Source organism: Chroicocephalus ridibundus, chromosome 2 (genome assembly GCF_963924245.1).
Source record: "Chroicocephalus ridibundus chromosome 2, bChrRid1.1, whole genome shotgun sequence".
Classification (NCBI taxonomy): domain Eukaryota; kingdom Metazoa; phylum Chordata; class Aves; order Charadriiformes; family Laridae; genus Chroicocephalus; species Chroicocephalus ridibundus.
Genome location: NC_086285.1, coordinates 118,531,278 through 118,549,795, shown reverse-complemented (window position 1 = coordinate 118,549,795; position 18,518 = coordinate 118,531,278). Strand labels below are relative to the sequence as shown.

Below are 18,518 nucleotides of genomic sequence, written 5' to 3'. Positions count from 1 at the left end.
TTTGGGATGACCTCAGGGATGCTTCTCTGGGACCTGACACTAGGCTATCCCTTGAGCAACCACAGCAGTTGCTTAAACGGAGAAAGGGCAGTCAAATAGGATGCTAGTAGATGACTTCTAACATAGAAGGTATGTTAGAAGGTATGGGCAGCTGGAGACATCAGAGCACAGGGCTACACGACTTTATTGGAAGTGCCAGTGTTCCACTGGCCATGTGTGGGTGGAGAGCCCTGTCTCTAAGCTGCAGTGCCGACTCCTCCGTGCTGTGAAAGCCAACACAACGTACCTTGGAAGGAAAGAGGCTATTGTACAAATAAATATTAGACATGACCTGGAAAAACCCAACAGGAGGAGGATGGAGCAGGATGCCACTGCATCCATTCTTTTTTATGTACAAATTATTATGCTTCCCATCATCACAGTTACTTTAAGTGCTGGGTGGTGCTGTTGAATTAAATTTATGTCTGGTTTTTCACATCCATTTTAACAAAATGATTTAGAAAGTGAAAAAGGAACAAAAGTACTGCTGTGTCCAAACCACTGAGGTTAAGCATGATTGCAATGTTCAGGACAGACCTTATTTGCAGCATCTCTTGCCTGCTGAATCAGCTCTCTTATGCGATTTACGTTTTCAGAGATGTTGCTTATTGGCATCAGCTGTTGGTTGATACTCTCAATCTTGCTGAACAGATCTGGAAGTTTGTTTGTCAATTTTTTTACTGCAATGAAAGAAAAAAATAATCATTGATGATAGAAAGGGGGTGGAAAACAGATGCAAAAATAAGATATGACTACACAATTATCAGAAAAGCAGTCGGTAGGGTGACGACAGAACTGTTTCCATTAGTCCTGCAATATTAGGAAGCCCTCACTGAAACTAGCAGCTTATACAGAAGTTATTGTACTCCTGAAATTTGTGGCCAAAGGTATTTGTGGAAGCAGACAGAATCAGCACTTCTAAAACCATATTAGATTAATTCAAACTGAAAGAGGGTAGATTTAGATTAGATATCAGGAAGAAATTCTTTACTGTGAGGGTGGTGAGGCACTGGAACAGGTTGCCCAGGGAAGTTGTGGACGCCCCATCCCTGGAAGTGTTCAAGGCCAGGCTGGATGGGGCTTTGAGCAGCCTGGTCTAGTGGGAGATGTCCCTGCCCAGGGCGGGGGAGTTGGAACTAGATGATCTTTAAGGTCCCTTCCAACCCAAACCATTCTGTGATTCTGTAATTCAGGTCCAGAAAAAAAAACTAAATAGAACAGACAGGGATGTGCTCTCTAACATTATTATCCAGCGACTGTGGATGCTAGGGGAAGATGACGATAACGCACAGCAGACAGGGTCCAGGCTTATGTGCCTTCCCAGAGTACCATCTCCTGCTGCCGCCGTTAGAGAGTAAACACTGGGGTAGGGAGACTGCTGGCCTGACCGAGTAGGGCATGTTTTGTGCCAGGGCTGCTAGTCGTCACAATTCATTAGTGAGCCTTACAGTATCTGGGCAGGTTGATTTCAGGAGAAAAGGAGATACTATGAGAATTTCAACTTTGATTAAAATAGTAAACAATTCTTCATCTCCTGTCATTGCAAAAAAACCCCAACAAACCAAACAAAAAAGCCTGAAAGTATTAGCAGACTGCAATCTTATGATGCAGAAGACAAATAAAAAGAAATCCAGACCTATTATTTTTCTAAATGTGACTTCTAAGCCGGTCTTGTAACTGCAGGGATGATTTACAACTCTGCAATAACATGCAGGGCTAGCTCTTGTATTTATCTTATTTAAAAGGTTTTCTCTCACTTGACTTTATCAGAAAAAGTTGCTGAAAAGATGAAAAACGACGCTGTTTGGGATTGCAATTGCCCCTTATTTTGCATTCAACACAGGCTCTATGCAACCCATTTCACTTAATTTCAGCTAACAGACATCTAGCTAACAGCCCAAGCTTATTCTCTAGTCAGTGTAGTAGAAAATCACAGAATCACAGACTGGCTGGGGTTGGAAGGGACCTCTGGAGGTCGTCTTGTCTAACTCCTGTGCACAAGCACGGCCACCTAGAACCAGCTGCCCGGAATCGTGCCTGGACAGCTTCTGAGTATCTCCAAGGATGGAGACTCCACAACCTCTCTGGGCAACCTGTGCCAGTGCTCAGTCACTCTCGCAGTAAAAAAGTGTTTTCCTGATGTTCAGGTGGAACCTCCTGTGTTTCATGAAGCCTTTGCCACAAGGGCGCACTGCTGGGTCATGTTCAATTTGGTGCCCACCAGGACACCCAGGTCCTTTTCTGCAAAGCTGCTTTCCAGCTTGGCCACCCACCAGCATATACTGGTGCATGGGGTTGTTTCTCCCCAGGTGCAGGACTTCCCCTTGTTGAACTTCATGAGGTTCCTGTCAGCCCATTTCTGCAGCCTGTTGAGGTCCGCCTGGATGGCAGCATGACCTTCTGGTGTATCAGCCCCTCCTCCTCCCAGTTTTGTGTCATCAGCAAACTTGCTGAGGGTGCACTTTGCCCCATCATCCAGGTCATTAATGAAGATGTTAAACAGGATCGAACCCAGTACTGAACGCTGAGGTACCCTGCTAGTCACTGGCCTCCAAGTCTTTAGAGACCAGTCATGGTATCAGCTTTTAACACACACCACAGGATGGCCTGAATCACCTTCTGCAGTACCTGTCCCTTTCCACTGCAATAAAGGAAGCTCAGAATCCTAGCGTAGGCTAGGTGCCTAACTATTGGATGACTAAAATTTCTGCTGCAAAACTGTCCGTGTTCACCTAAAAGTGACTTGGCAGGACTCAGAGAGCACCTGCAATACCTGAATTGTTTGCCTCCATCAATGCTTTACTGAAGCCAGCACTCTGTGTGCTACCATAGGTACTCTTCATTTTTTCCACATCTACTTGAATTGGGAGCAGTTCATCCAATACATTAGTTGTGACATCCTCCGCACTTTTTACCATGTTCTTTGCATCGGTGATGATGCCGTCGATGTCATCTGAAACACACACAAATGCATGTGCAGATTCTTATACTAATAGATGAAAGAGGCAAAACAGAAATGATTAGTAAGTAACTAACCTCTGTTTATCCCATTGAGATTATTTTGAAGAGTGACGAGATCAATTTGCAGTGTATTCTTCTTCCCATCAGCAACATCAAGTCTTTTCTTTATGTCTTCAAGGGTTGGACCAATAGCTGCAAAACAGTGAATGCCCTGTATGAACTTTAAACAGAAACACCACCTCTCTGTTGGGCAGGTGGTGTGGCAGCACCAGTCTACACTCTTACACAGCTCATGTCACTGGTGAGCATTAAAAGAGTATTTGCACTGCAAAGCAAGCACAAGGCTAAGTATTTGCTGGACAGGAGTACCGTAAAGGCGTATAGCACAGGAGAGGTAGGAAATTCACTTTCTTGCCTTTTTGCCATTGGAAATAATGATCACAAGACGTCCCATTGTAATAGAACTAGCCTCTTCTAGTTAAGTATGTGCTGCAGAGCTTTGCTGAACTGTGAAAGTTCATGGTTCAGTGAAAGTTGGTCATGCTGTGCCAACATTGCTACTATCACTTTCTTTCTCAGTACCTTGCAATGTCTTTTCAGTCTTCTGTGCTTGATTCAAGAGTGTAGTGCTCTCGGTTTTTAACTTTGCAGCTTTTCCTGATAGGTCTTCTCTCTTCACAGTCTGGTAATAGAAGCACGGTACAGTAACACTGCTTTAATAATTATACTAAAATTTAAAGAGTAAAAGAGATAGCCCAATCCAGTTTAAAAAAACAACCATACAAGGGCAGAGATTTCATGTGAAGAACACCACCTTATATAACCATTATCAATATTAGTTGAAGCATAACACAACCTTGGTCTTCAGCAACCTTCTGACAGATTTTGGGGCATTCAGAAGAAATGACTAGCCCACAGCTGTGAGATACTACTCCTCTGCTGAAGAGCTTGTGGGTATTACTAGTGCAAAGTAAAAGAGAGTACCTGAAATCACCTTCAGTGATTACCAGGCTTGCCTTATGCAGATCTCTCTATTTTGCACTGAAAGGAACAGTTAGCATTCATGTGGACAGACTCATCAGAAAGGGCATAACTAGCCTGTTCAGTGTTGGTCTTGGTTCAAGACTAATGCATGAACGTGCAGAATAGCGGCTCGTGTAATGACCATAGACAAATAAGGCATGCGAACACACATGGGTCTTTTTTTGGTACGTCTCTGATAGTAAAAACAAAATACCTAGTTGTAACAAGTTTACTGTCATTTGGCCACTTACGGGTACTTACCGATAAAGCTGAGTCAGCTGCATTCCCAGCTTTGTTGGCTGCTTCCTCTGCCGCTTTGATGGCGTTAATAATATTGTCATAGGCAGTAGAAGCTTCCACAGCACAGCCTACCAACTCGTCCTTCCTGGCACTGTTCTTTATTCTGTGGGGAAAGGGTGAAAAATGCAGCCTTCTGCAAAGACTATGGACTTTGAGAAGTATTCTGAATCCACCTGAACTCAGTATTTTCTAATTAATGCCAATACAGAAAATGTTTTTTGGTTAGATCTGTAATTTCATTCTGCAAAAATATCAAACTTAGATGCAGACCAATATGAAAAGATTCTTCAGAAGATAGGATAAGTTCACATGCTTGGATAAGCACTACTGTGGGCCTTCAAAGCAGTCTTTAAATAATTAAGACCATGAGAATTCACTAAGGTACAAGGTCAATAAGCCACCTCCATCACGGCCCCCCAAATACATTTCAGTTCAGAGAACTGCAGCTTCCACATAATCTCTGGCTGCTCCAGCATCCTACAGGAGCAGCAGATGGAGCACAAGATGGAGGTACTACACGACCTTTTGGCTCTTCCCCAAGAACCATCGCAGCAGCTCTGGCATCAGAAACAACTGACAAAATCTCTTGTACTCACTCCACATGAACTATGCAACTGCCCAATATTAGCTGTAAGATTTATATTTGTAAGAACAGTATCTTCTTAATTGACAAAAATGATACTGAAAACTAATAAAATTTAAGGAATTTTTTTTTTCATCAAGAGTTTTCCAGCTGAATTAGGTATTTTGGAATTAAAATTTTTGAGAGTTTCTAGTTGGTGTAATGACAAAATGCAAACAATTTGCACAGGAAAAAAAATAATCAGGGTTTCACTTTTCTCATTTTGTTCTGGTGTACCATAGAGGGCCTCCAGAACCTCACTCAAAATTCCAAGGTAAAGTACAAGTAATGGAGAGAGAAACACTTGATTCATATCAAGTTTCTCATGGTTTTGCTTGTCTAGAAGATTCCTTGAAGGATGAGAAAACTATAGTAATTCTTTTCCTCACTAATAATAAATGGGCATGTCTGAAGACTCTGCCAAGACAATATTTCTTCCAATTATTTGTCCCAATTTGCTGACATCATAATGGTATCCCTGACTATGAGTACAGGAAATAGCTCTACAAAAAGGATATTCTAAACATCTTCCCACTCTGTACGTGAGGATTTTCTCTTGTTAGTAAGAAGCTGATGAAGTGTTAATGCAGTAATATAAAGCCATATTATTGGAGTCCCCACTTCTGGGGAAAAATAAAATCAGGGAAAACACAGGAAGACCTGGTTTGTGGGGTAAAAAGAAAACATCCGTACATCATGAAGAAGCAGAAAAAGACAAACTGAATTTCTTTCTAACTTTGCAAATGGCCATTAAAGCAAGTAAAGTTACAGACAGAGCATTGCAACCATGGATGTTATGTACAAAAATTGCTCATTTACAGGAATAGCAACATACTCTTCCAGTTGTTTTGCCAAGTCTTGCAAAGATTTGGCATGTTCCTCAGCCCTCACCACCAACGGTTCTTTGCTTGCTGATAAGGAGTGATTTGTCAGCTTTTCATTCATATCCTTCCTTGCTCCATCCAGCTGAGCAGCCAGGCTTTCATATTCCTACGGGTTTATAAAGATGAAATTTTATTTGTGTTCATACATGTTTGATTTTGTCCTCGTCTCCTTCAGCGTTACATACACCTTGCACCTGAGGAGACCAACAGGAAACAAGTTCCCTTCCAACTTACACTACAGGTTACTGCAAACAACCGCTAGTCATTACGTTATGCTTCTAGACCCATTATGTAAAAACAAATCCTGCTGTACTGAGTCAAACCAAAGGCCCTTCTAGCCCAGTCTCTGACAGCGGCTAAAACCAATTGCCTAGAAAGAAATACAAGAATATACAATCATTTATGGTATTTCTCACAGATATTCTCCCAAATTCAGATATCTGCAGTTCAGTGTCTTCCTCAGATGCATCACAACCCTCAACAAGCTTCTCTTACAGAAACCTGTGCAGGCAGCCTCCTCTTGCGCCCATCATCGGATATGAGATCCCTCCCTTTTTGGGAGGCTCAGATAAGCCTTGTGTCCTAGCCACCAAGCTACGCTACCCGTTACAGTGACAGCAAGATATTGGGGTTTTTCACCTTAACTTAAGAAGGTTAACTATACCTCTTTGCTCTTCTGCAATAATCCCAGTACACTGTTAGCTTGCGTCAGGGAAGATCGGGCAGAGCTCAGAATATCCAAGACACTGTTCTGTTGGACATTTGTCTCCTCAATCTGTTTCTGAGGAAAAAAAAAAAAAGAGGTTGAAAAACATGTGATTGGGGTAAAAATGAGAGGCATGGAAAACCATAGCTTGCAACAGGATTTACCAAAGGTACTATCACTGTGTCAATCAGATGCCTATAGTGTTTAGGGACTGATGCTATCCTACTCATTAGAAGAGTGAGAAAACTCAGGAGTCTGCAGTAGTAGAGCACATAGCTGGGCAGCTCAGTCGTTAGAACTCAAAGTAAAAACAGTACAGGTCAGCTGAGATGAACTGTCAGGACAGACCACCTAAGCGTCTGACTCTCAAACCTGGAAGCTTCAAACCTGAAAACTTTAAAAACAGCTCCTTGGTGACTACCCTGATCTTTTCTGTTCTCTCAAAGGCAGAAATAAAATGATTACACTATCCCTTCATTCGGGGAGGACATCAGAAAGGAGGTGTGAAACCTCCCCACCTCTTCCTCTTGAAAGCTCTGAGGGGAAAATGAATGAAGCTCCTTGCTCTAGAGCAGCCCTGTGACAATCCACAGCACAGCTCCAGGGTAATGGCACACCAGCTCTCTTCAGCTGGGTTTCCATCATTGTAACATGTCAAATCTCTCTCTCTACCAGAGAGGCGTTATCAGGAGATTTATGACTTGTACAGATGCATCCATCTTTTAACACAACTGTGCATACTTATGTGGCACACCTATTGTACAGTCCATGCACATAAAGGTACAATTAAATATTGAAAGGGACAGTTGAATGTAGAAATTCTTTTGTTCAAACAGTGCTAGCAAACTGGATGGACACGAGTGTGCCAAAACAGTGATATATTTCAGCAAAACCACATTAATTTAATGGCTCCTGCAGCACACCCTTATTTCTTGTACTATTTCCCAGTTCTAAAAATCAAGCACTGCTAAGGAATGACAGATGTTTCTTGTCACCTTTCTGTTGAGAACTCAGAAGTGGTTCTGTAGAATATTAATGCCAAATAATTTAACAGTATTGCACATGTTATTGCTCCCATCTTTTATGGCTGTTAAAGACAAATATCTGAAGGAACTTACTATGAAAACTACATCAGCATCAGGAATTTGATCTAGAATAGGAAAGAAAAAGGCTAGTGGCAGCTGAAAAGAAGGGTTAGGCAGAAAATCTCCTTCCCCTCTCTCATCAGAGCTATGTCTTGGTCACACTGTCCTGTCCACATAAAGAGGTGACAAGTGGGAACAGACTCTATTTATACCTGTCCATACATACATCAAAAGAGGGAAAGACACCTTGGAGAAAGTCTAAAGGATTAGTGCTATTTGGCTTTGCAAGGTCAAAAGCAGCAATCAAAAGCACTTCTCATCTCCTGAGGTTTAACTTTTTTCTCCCAAACCCTGACATTACCTTTATGTCTTCCAACAGAACTCCATTATCTCTGTTTAAGTTTTCAGCCTGCTTGATTTGTCCTGTCGCTTCATTCAGAGCTTCACGAAGGTCAGTGATTTTGGATTCATAGTCATTCAATGAATCTCTCACAATTTTAATAAGCCCATGATTTTCTTGGTGGTACTTTTGTAGTTCATTCTTAATACGTGTCAGTACTGCAGTATCAAGAACAAAAGAAAAGTTTTGTTCAGAGAAGAAGGGAACCAGAACAAACTTCCTTCAAAAGGGCTTGACATTTAGGATCAGAAAGCTGTGGTTGTGTGAAATACTGAGTGTCCTTTGCAGCACTAATTTCAGTGTTACTATAGCAGAGATGCTATTCAGCATGTCACTGGATCAAATCAGCTCCCGAGTTTGCTGCTGCAGACACAGAGCAGAGATAAACATTTACTTGGCTATTTCTAATTTAAGTAAGGATGAAGATAATCTGCAATTAATGAATCATTTTCTTTTTTTTTTAATGGAACTAACACAACTTCATCTACAATGTAGACATCTACATCTGCGCTAGTCATCAAAGCTTCCTCTGTAATCAATGGAGACATACAGGCACATTTCATCTCAAAGAAATCAGAAATATAAACGAGGTCAAATGAATCATTCTTTAGAGTGCCCTGCCTACAAGATAGGATACAGAAGAATTACTCAGAGGTAGGTATCAAAGTCCAAAGGTAGGCGAAATTACTGTTACTCGTAAGGTCTTTCACATTTCTCAACTATGCCCCTGGTTAGAAGATAAGCCTGTGACTTTGCTGTTCTTGCTGTCTCTGATGTCTGGAATCGGGTTTCTGAATGTCCCAGTCAACCCATGCAGAGAACATAAAAGGGAGTACAACTAGTGCAACTAGAACTTCTGAACTTCCTTATCCTTGTATGATCTAGCCCTTGGGCTACTCCAGCAACTTCTTAAAATCTGTTGTTAAATTACATGTGTAATTCCTCTAAAACAGCTGCATGTGCCATAGCCTATATATTATCATACACCAAAGCACTGCATAAGTATATTATGAATGGCTACGTCTTTATTTTACTGAGATTCATTGAGTTATTAAAGAAGGATCTACTGGGTTTCTTCTCCAGCTCAACTCAGTTTCTTCCATAACAAACTAAAACTGCCTGTAAATCCCTTCCAGAACTACCACTTTCCTGTTGACTAACGACCGCTACAGATCCCAGGGATACGTTGCAAAATGCCCCTCCCTGCACTCCATCCCAAACAATCAATAATGCTTCAGATTTAGGATTGATCTTTCTAGAGAGTAAGAAGTTGAGAGAACAAGCCCTTACGCAGCTGAGCTTCTGTTCGCTCCTTCTCCGCCTCTGCTTGAAGTTGGCCAAAGTTGCGGTTTCGCATCTCCGTCATCATGCGTTGAGCTTCGGCCAGTTCTTTGGCAGCATCTCCCAAGGGCAAGTTGTTTCCTTCTGCATTTGTACCAGCTATTTGTTCCAAGAGCACTGAAAAAAATTGTCTTCAAAGTGAGGATGCACTTAAGCCTATGCAAAAGACGCAAAGGACAGGGCTGGTCTCTTTTCTGGAAAAGGCATGCCTATTCCTGAATTCCTTAATGACGCAGATCCATTTTGTGTTCATTTCATTAAGTTGAAAAGTACGCCATGTCACACAGAGCTAGTAAGATGGCATCAGGCTTGAAATTTGTCCCAAATGATCAAGTTCACAGCAATAATTTTAAGCTTGTAACTTAAAAGAGCCTATGATAGCAACCCAGACTGAGGTCAGACTAAAGTCAGGATAGTCAATTTGTTGCTCTAAATGTCCCTGTGGTAAAGCTTCCCTGTCCCTATTCACTCCATAGGGAAAGCAGGCTCCTAAATTAACATTATATATTAGATTTCTAATAGGAAGAGTCAGTTGCACATCATTGTCTAAATTCTCATTTATGAAATCATTTTCTAGGAAAACCTCTCATGCTTAATTAAGAATATTGCAAATAAACTGAAAAGATTCCATAAAACAGAACATGTTATGGATTTAGAAACTATTTTTACCTTGTATATTGTTGACAACTATTTGTATTCGTGAAACCAAATCCTTTCCTTTCTGATGAGTTTGGCCAAAATTATTAAATAATATCTCAGCTGCTTTGTAGTTCATTTCGGCCTAGCAAGGGAAAAAACTGATTAGATTGAAAATATCTGGATACAGTATGCTAATATGTAGGCAAGAGATGTGTATTTTTAAATTGATTTGATAAGTCACCTTTTCCTGGAGAGCATTTACATCATGATTTAGATTAATGAATTCTGTCTCCAACTCATCTACCTTTGAACCCTGGTTATGAACGACAGAACGGTAATTTTTCAATAAGACCTGAAAAGAAAGAAATAAAAAAATCCAATAAATCACCCACACACAGGAGACGAAAAGCAAAAATTCACTGAGTTACATCTTTACCCAAGGTAAATAAAAGCAGCATTCCTGCCATGAAGGCTGACCCACTGCTGCCTAAAACCTGGGCTTTTTTATCTGTGAGTATAACAACTGCTATTCCAACTAAAGAACATTTTTTTAGGATGAATTTGGGTATTGGCAATTGGAACGTTGGGGTTTTTCAGTAATGGAGAGACATGAATTGCTGGAAAAAGAAAGAGCTATAGGGAAACCTCAGGGATATAGCTTTCAAGGTGAGCAAGCCCCAGAAAAAGCAGAGATACTGATCCTCTTTCAGAGCATGACATGGAAACAATAGCTGTCTTCTAACAGGTGAAGCCACGTGCTGTCAGCGTCTGGTATTTGAAATCAGAAGTTGGTGTATGTTTCCTTGCAAGCTGAGAAAAAGATGGCATAAGTTCCTAGGTTCACCTCTTAACCGCTTCATCTGAAATCCACTTTTCTGTTTATGTGTGCCTACCTTTAAGTCCTTGATGCGTGTTTCCAGCCGCCTCATCTGCTCCAGTGTGTGGGTATTCGCATGGACGTTTTGCAGCTGAGACTTAATCAGCTGAAGCTCGTCACCTATTGTGCTCAGATCCTTCAGCAGTGTAATTACGCAGCTATCGCAAGCTGGAGGGAGCATGAGCAAAGGAAAACAATACATATTATTGATATTTGGTGCAGAGGGCATTTCGCCGAGCACATTAATAAATGAGATGCAATGGAAAGACTTTGACGCTTGTCAGCTGGTGTCACCTGAAGAGCAAAGGCAACAACAAAGCCCACAGTATTAAGGAGAGTGACCAAAGCTAGAAATAAGGAGGAGGCCCCATTTAAATCTGGCTAACTGACCATCTCTTTTACCATTTTTCCAAGTGTTTGTTTGAATATTTGCTTTTAAAAGATTAACTAAGGACACCTCCAGTTCTTTTTAAACTCTGCCACCCTTAAAAGAGTCATAAGGATGTATCCGAAGCAGCAGAAAGCAATCTAAGTGCAGTTCTATTTTATTACTTACGGTTGCAGTCTTCATTGGGATCTACGTCTTTTGGCTCGTTATTGAAACATTCTGAAATCACAAGACTGCCATTAGTAACCAAAGTTTTCTTATGGAAATACTGCTATTGCCTTTTTGCTCTCACTTTTCATGGTGGGCAGCCATTAAAACACAGTGCTGCCTTTTCATAAACCCATACCCACTGTGAATGAGCCGAAATACCCAGAAGGCTTGAACATGCCAAAACATTCAGCTCCCACTTATGCCTTGCTGAGATCAACACCTTTTTCATCCCTCAAAGGAAAGGGACTGTAACCTGCCCCAATATATGCTACTTGGGTAGCAGCAGGAGGATCTCTCACATCAAGTGTGCTGAAGGTATCACTAGAATTTGCCTAGAATAACACCATGGGGATGGGAGCTGAGACGATATTGTTAAAGCATTTTACCCAGGACATAGGTTCAAACCCCTTTATCCACTTTAGTATTCACGTTGAAACTACAGGTTCTGATTCCTCAAAGGATGTCTTAGAAGGAACTGAGAAATGTTTATAGCCTTCCTTCACACCTGTCACAGCTTGCACGATTAAGGGATTAATCAAGTTTGAGAAAAATCCACGGTGTATGCATGGAAGCAGACACGGCACGTAACCCAAGGCACGGAGGGTGGGCCACAGATACAGGTGGTATGCAACAAACATTGCCCTCAGACTTTCTAACAAGCTAGCACAAGTAACTGCCTGTTCAGTGTGTTGTTTTGTTGTGTTTGTTTGTTTTACAAACCCCTTTATAAGAAGCTTAACATTCTCCAGGTGCATGTGGGATTGTAACATCCTGGGATCCTAACTTCAGGAGGCAAGAGAGGAACTGGCTCCTACAAATGCCATCATGTAGGACAGGAGTTTCCCCATCTTGATGTCCCTTTCACAGGCTTGGTCCTACTGCCAAATTCTCATCTCCTCCTGAAAATGAAAAGTGCTGTGCATGCCTTTGACTCCGAAGGAAAAGGATGCACTCAGGGCACAGGCTGCTGCTGTCAAGAGTCAACAACAGCTTGCAACTGTGAAAGGTTACAGTGATAAAATTGGACCTGGAACTTTAACAGCAGCATGCAACAGCCTGGAACAAACTGCCTAGCTGTGCCATTTCCTTTGGCACTTGCACATTAAGTCATCAGGAAGTTAAATGGTATTGGTAGCGAGCGCTGCTGCCAAAAGGAGACAAGTCACAAAGAATGTATTTGTAAGAGAATGAAGGAAATTATTCTGAATTCAAATACCCATGCTGTTGTGCAGTTGTGGAATTCAGCTAACACCAGACACATTTCAGCTGTGAAGTACCAATTAAATAAAACTATTATTACAGCTTGTGCACAAACAACTTCAGCCAAGAAATGGTGAAATGAAAAAGTCTGGCCAAGTGCCGAACATCACGCACAAGAAACCTGCTAGAACATGCTGTGCTGATGATCACAGAGGGTTTTATTCCTAATGTGGAGAAAGAAATGGCTGATCAGAATATATAGTTGGAGACAAACTGAAAACAAACTGGCTTGTTGAATTTTGCCCTACGGATTAGTTTGTCCTAGCAAACTCTTGTTTCAAAAAGAAAGGAATGACAAAACATCAAACGCTGCTTGGATCTGTTCCACACAAGGTAGAAATATAATAAAGATGTATTACTTCAATGATGAAATATGAAATGAGAACTAGCTATTGAAAAATTGCATCAGCTGCCAAGAGCAGTTCACTTCACTTGCCATTTTTTTAATTTCTGTGACCAAGGAAAGGTAAGGTGATCCTTGGCAGTCATTTGAACGCAGTATGAATGCAGTGCAGTGGAATGAACAGCATGGAAATATTAGGAGTTATTAGTTTGACACTTCACTAACATCTGAGGAGGAAAAGCTGCCTACAGGGAAAGAAAAGCGTAATTTTATTGGGGAATGAAAATATGGGAGAATCAAGGTCCTTTTCAGGAGCAGTGGCCTATGTGTTTCTGAAAAGAAATGAGTATCCCAAGGGACTGAAGTGAATTGAGGTAAAGACAATCTGAGGAATGTAGGCTCGGGCCCTTTACTTCAGAATTATAATAGATAAAGCAAACATATCCCGGTGGCATAACATTCTTATAAGAGTTCACTAATTGTGCAGTACTTGTGTGACTGATACTGGGAAAACCACGAAAGTCTTAAATGGCAGAATGGTGTGCAGCAAGATTTATAAAACAGCCTCACGAGTCAGGCCCTAACTTCCCCTGTAAACACAGTCAGCTTGGATACCTAAGATGGCGGCGCCTGATGCAGACTTTGAAGATGCCACTGAACTGTCCCAAATACATCTTAAAAAGGCACATTGAGACTGCTCTTTCCTTCAGTTCAATTATTATGCCTTTCCTTCAGTTCAATTGATCTAAGTACCTCCCTTCTCTGCTTCCCAGAGAGAAAACAACGCTCCCTTCCATGTTCATAGGCCCTCACGTACCTCCAGTTAGGCGGTCACAGCTAGCCAGCTGTCCATTATTATTACAATTACATTTCTGACAGTAGCCTCCATATTTTTGTGGATTTCCAAAATATCCTGGAGCACAGCTAGATAGAGAGATGCAAAAAATTTTTATTAAATATTTGAAGCTACTTTTGTGAAATATACTTTCCCTTGAAAAACATCCCACAGTTATTCTCCTAAAGAAACTTTCAAGAACTTTTGATTTCATGTCTTGACAGACAAAAAGGGTATATTTTTGGTTTACAGTATCCTCTGCACTATGCTAAAAATATCTTTCCAAGCACTGCAGAATTTTTTTCTAAAAATAAAAGAACTCCCACAATGCTCGTATGGGAATAATTCACTTAATCTGAAAAAATACAATGCACACAGATCCATACATATATAGAGAATTTGACAAGGCTTAACCCAGCAAACCACACCATTCTGGTCTGTGATCCCACCAGAAAACATATTAAGGAGGATCATACTGTAAGCACATGTCGAGATTTCAAACAATGACGGCACTGAATGACATTATCACCCTTCTGCTCGGTGGTGCCTTCTCTTGCCATGTGTCAGCAAAGCAGTCTCTGTGAGTGACCTCTAAATATTTTATAGGTAAAATATATTGTCCAGACTGGCTACCTAATATTCCTAGAAGTCACTCTGTTGTAAGATCTATAGGGGTGGTAATGCGTGATCAAAGGGCCATGATGAGCAGCTGAGGTATGGCCAGGTCTGGAAGAGAAAATCTGCCTATAACCCACAGTTTAGATGTAACAGTCTTGAAGCATAAGACAATATGCTCCTGGAGGCACTGTCTTCAGGTGAGATATCATGACTTATGGGCCTCACGTTTCCAAACCAGAAAACACCACTCCATTACGCTTAAATCCTCCCTGGATTTGAAACTCAGTGAAATCGCTTCCTCTGCCTGCCTGAACATGCCATGATGTTCCTTTTGCACTTTGACAAACTGCTGCTATGTTCCAGCAAAAGAGATGGCTTCAGCCTTGCATTTGTACGCTGGAGCACATCAGAATGATTTGGGATGAAGGGAATGGTGTTAAACCTTACCTGGTTGCTGTTGGGTAACTAAGAACACTGAAGCAATATCAGGTACATTGTAGGAAACAGGAAAATGTTTTAAACTCAAAAAGGGACGAAGGAAGTGGGAGTCATTGTTACCAGAAAGAGTGTGGGACAAGGCAAGGCACAGGGCGCACAGGCAAAGAGGCTGACACTTCTCTTTTTGGTAAAAACTGTGTAGTCACTGAATAGTCTGTGGAGAACTGTTTACATTTCTTTAGGGAGTGCTGGGTTTAAGTCTAGAATTCCACTCTAGCACCACACCATAGCAGCTGTTCATATAAATAGATTCTCTTAAAGCATGTGCATACGATGCATATGCATACGTCCATATATTACCCAATACAGACATACCTCCTTTTATGGTGTCTCTCAAAACCCTTGGTCTTGAGAAACAAGTCACTTACCGTTCACAACGAAGTCCGGTATAGCCTTCTTTGCAGAGACACTGAATTTCTTCACCATTTGCCACACAGCCAGTTGCAAATCTTTGGGAAGAAGCAAAAATATTATTGTGAGCACATCATCAAATAGGTTTTACACTCTAGAGGCTAAGCTCAATTAAATGAATTTCAGATTAAAAAGCTTTTATACCACCAAATTACTTCTCAGCTAATTTAATTGCCTCTAGATAAATTGCTGTGACTAATTCTTTGAAGTTTCATGTTTTTCATCTAAATTCTTTCCTTAGACTAAAAAAATAATCATTTCCTGACCCTCTGGACTGAGTATAATTGTTCACTACCCAAAGGAATGCCTAAAATAAACCTTAATAATGATGATGTAAAATAAACCAAGTCTGGGTAGCTATTTTATCTTACTAGGCAAGAATCAATAGCCTGTGCTAGACAACATTTCCTCCTGTTTGGATAGCTTTTTTTTTTTTCATTTCTATAGATGGAAACATAAGAGAATATTTTTATGTAACTAATATTGTTTGGTTGGGGTTTTTTTAAGCAAGGCAGAATAGAGTTGTGCACCATTTGGGGGAGCTCTAGAGCGTATCTGGTTAACACAATGAACATTTTCATCTGCTCTTTCTAGCAGACTCATCTAGATTCAAATTTGTCTGGGAGAAAAAAACATATTTTGGCTGATGTTTGAGAAGGAGAAGGCAGGAGGTGAAGCAGGAGTAGGCGATGTTTGTTATTTCCATTTTTTAATCTATGAACAGTGGGATAAAGCAAGTCTGTGTATCAAAGACAGATGTCTGCACTAAGAATTAACGTATAATTTGACTGGGTGGAAAATTGTCAACTCCAATAATGCCAGGTGGGGTGAATTTCCTATGTCAGGAATGGTATTTACCACCCTAATGTGCAACTATGAAACTGCACAGGTTTATGGTCTCCCGAAGTATTTCAGCACTCTTAAAGCAAAAGATGACTAAAAATATGTTCAGACAGCCTCAGGCAAGCACCTGCAGAAGAGGCCAACGCTGTCAAAAACAGATCTATCAGAGAGTTCTCTGATAAATGAAAAACCTGTCTATAGTCTGCAAGTGTGAACCTCTTAAGGCTACTTGGTATTTGCTAATGCACCTGGCAAATACTGTGTGGTGCCTTTAGCAATTTATAGCTTAGTTTTTCTTAAAAAATATTTGTTTTTATTTAACGCATTTCACCTTTCAGAACTGACCAATGATGACAATGTGGCTAAACATACTATGCATTTAAAATGCAATATATGCCCAATTTTAAAAGCCTGGCAACCTTATTAAATCCAAGGAAATTTAATTTTTTCTAGCTCAGTATATTTGCACTTCAAATGAAGCTTCCACCTGATGAGCAACCATACTCTTTCAGAAATCTTGATACGTGCTTAAGAGCTTTAATGGTTTTATATTATTTTTGTATCATAATAAACTTTCTGAATTCATATAAAAGCCTTGTTTCGTTGTTCTCACTTATCTCCTAGCCAGAGTAATGGTGTTAAATGTCAGACTAAAGGTAATGTACACCTTGCATTTCAGTAAACAAGAAAGATTCTGGATATGCCCAGTAAAGGAAAAGACCTCCATCCTATATTTCTCACTACAAAGGAGTTACTGGTGGTTTTGTACGTAAACCCATTACAGCTGCCTGGGGCTCCCCCCCAGGTGATGAGCAGCGAGCCTTTGTGGTTCAGGAACTGAGTGAGAATTGGAATACTCAGATTATTAAAAAAGGCAATGCCGCGAGACAAAGCAACAAGTTACTGCTGGTCTAATGTGCATCAAATGGGTTTGATGCCCCACTATGGTGGGCAATATAAGAATACAAAAAAAAGATCATTATCTTCCTATGCTAGCAGGGTTTGGGGTTTGGGGTTTTTGTCTCTTTTTTTTTTTCCTTTTTCTCCACCCTTGCTTGACTTCTTACGGTCTTCTACTGTACCTGTTGGTATAGGGGCAAGGACACAGCCGGCAGGAACCTTTAGTGGCATCTCCAAAATAACCATCTTTACAGCGCTCACATTTCTCCCCCGCAGTATTATACTGACAGTTCTTCAAAAGGAAACAAGCAAGACAGTTAACAGTGCTTTGCCACTCAATATGGCTTTACAAAACAAATATAGCTAATTTACTCAGAGGACACGTTCTTTCCCTTCCACTTCATCAAGTATTTATTGCCAAACTACCCTAACAACCAGGATAGGTCGATTCCAGTCATTCTCTAATTGTAGAAAGTACAATTTGCTCACTATTGTGGAAAAGCAACGGGTAAATAGGCAGCATTAAACATATTTTTAAAGTCATTCAATCAGATGCATAGTTTGTTAAGGAACATTCTATTAATGCACTCTCTCTGTCTTGATATTTCAATTAAAAACCACTATGTTTAAATGGAACTTTAGATTTTGCATTTTAACACTAATTAGAAGGCAGATATCATTTAAAAGCATGCAATTAAATGAGCCCAAGTACATTCTTTAAAAAATCCCATGAAATTAATATAAAAAGTATTTCTCTTAGTAGATTCAGATCAGAATTTAATTTCATGTACTTTCTTGAGTGTATGTGTAATTTGCATTTACCTAGGGTAACTGGAATAAATAATGAAAAGCAAAGGCTAGGAAAACAATTGAAACTGATACAAATGAGACACTTTTTCCATGATAAAATTGTCGGGAACTAGATCTTATTTTAAAAACATATTCCTGGTGCTGTCTAACTGGCACACACATTTGGTTGGACTTGATGATCTGAAAGGCTTTTTCTAAGCCAAGTGATTCTTTGATTCTACACTTATACATTATGGGGAGAGGAAGAGCAAGTTGCTTTTGCGTTGCCTAAAGAGATGCTACATTAAAATAGAAGTTGTTCAAATACATTTTTGAGCAGCCATAAAAATTCCAAGTGACCAACACTCAAGAGGCATTAAAGCTCCCAAGTTCTAAAACTGTTCTCTTCAATGTGCAACAGACTGATCCCGTGTCCCACAGGGCTGAGGGTGTACTAAATAATAAAGTGAAAGATGGAAAAAGAAAGTGGGAAATTGGCTGCAAGCAGTCACTGAGCAGATTGTGCTCCCATTTCATGGACTTTGA

The 18,518-nt window shown here is 40.5% G+C and overlaps 1 protein-coding gene across 4 annotated transcripts in view; it reads right to left on the bottom strand.

Moving 5' to 3' along the window:
• The window catches only part of LAMA3 (laminin subunit alpha 3), a 128,098-nt gene that overhangs the window by 19,641 nt on the left and 89,939 nt on the right, over positions 1–18,518 (bottom strand). For all 4 annotated transcript variants that reach the window (XM_063326721.1, XM_063326723.1, XM_063326724.1 and 1 more), the window contains 16 exons: positions 17,366–17,475; positions 15,398–15,478; positions 13,896–14,002; positions 11,434–11,484; positions 10,894–11,045; positions 10,242–10,352; positions 10,031–10,142; positions 9,311–9,478; positions 7,982–8,178; positions 6,494–6,610; positions 5,781–5,935; positions 4,285–4,426; positions 3,583–3,682; positions 3,076–3,192; positions 2,813–2,992; positions 577–719 (listed from right to left, as the gene is read on the bottom strand). In XM_063326721.1, the coding sequence (XP_063182791.1) occupies positions 577–719; positions 2,813–2,992; positions 3,076–3,192; positions 3,583–3,682; positions 4,285–4,426; positions 5,781–5,935; positions 6,494–6,610; positions 7,982–8,178; positions 9,311–9,478; positions 10,031–10,142; positions 10,242–10,352; positions 10,894–11,045; positions 11,434–11,484; positions 13,896–14,002; positions 15,398–15,478; positions 17,366–17,475 (2,043 nt within the window). The remainder of the gene's footprint in view (positions 1–576; positions 720–2,812; positions 2,993–3,075; positions 3,193–3,582; positions 3,683–4,284; positions 4,427–5,780; positions 5,936–6,493; positions 6,611–7,981; positions 8,179–9,310; positions 9,479–10,030; positions 10,143–10,241; positions 10,353–10,893; positions 11,046–11,433; positions 11,485–13,895; positions 14,003–15,397; positions 15,479–17,365; positions 17,476–18,518) is intronic.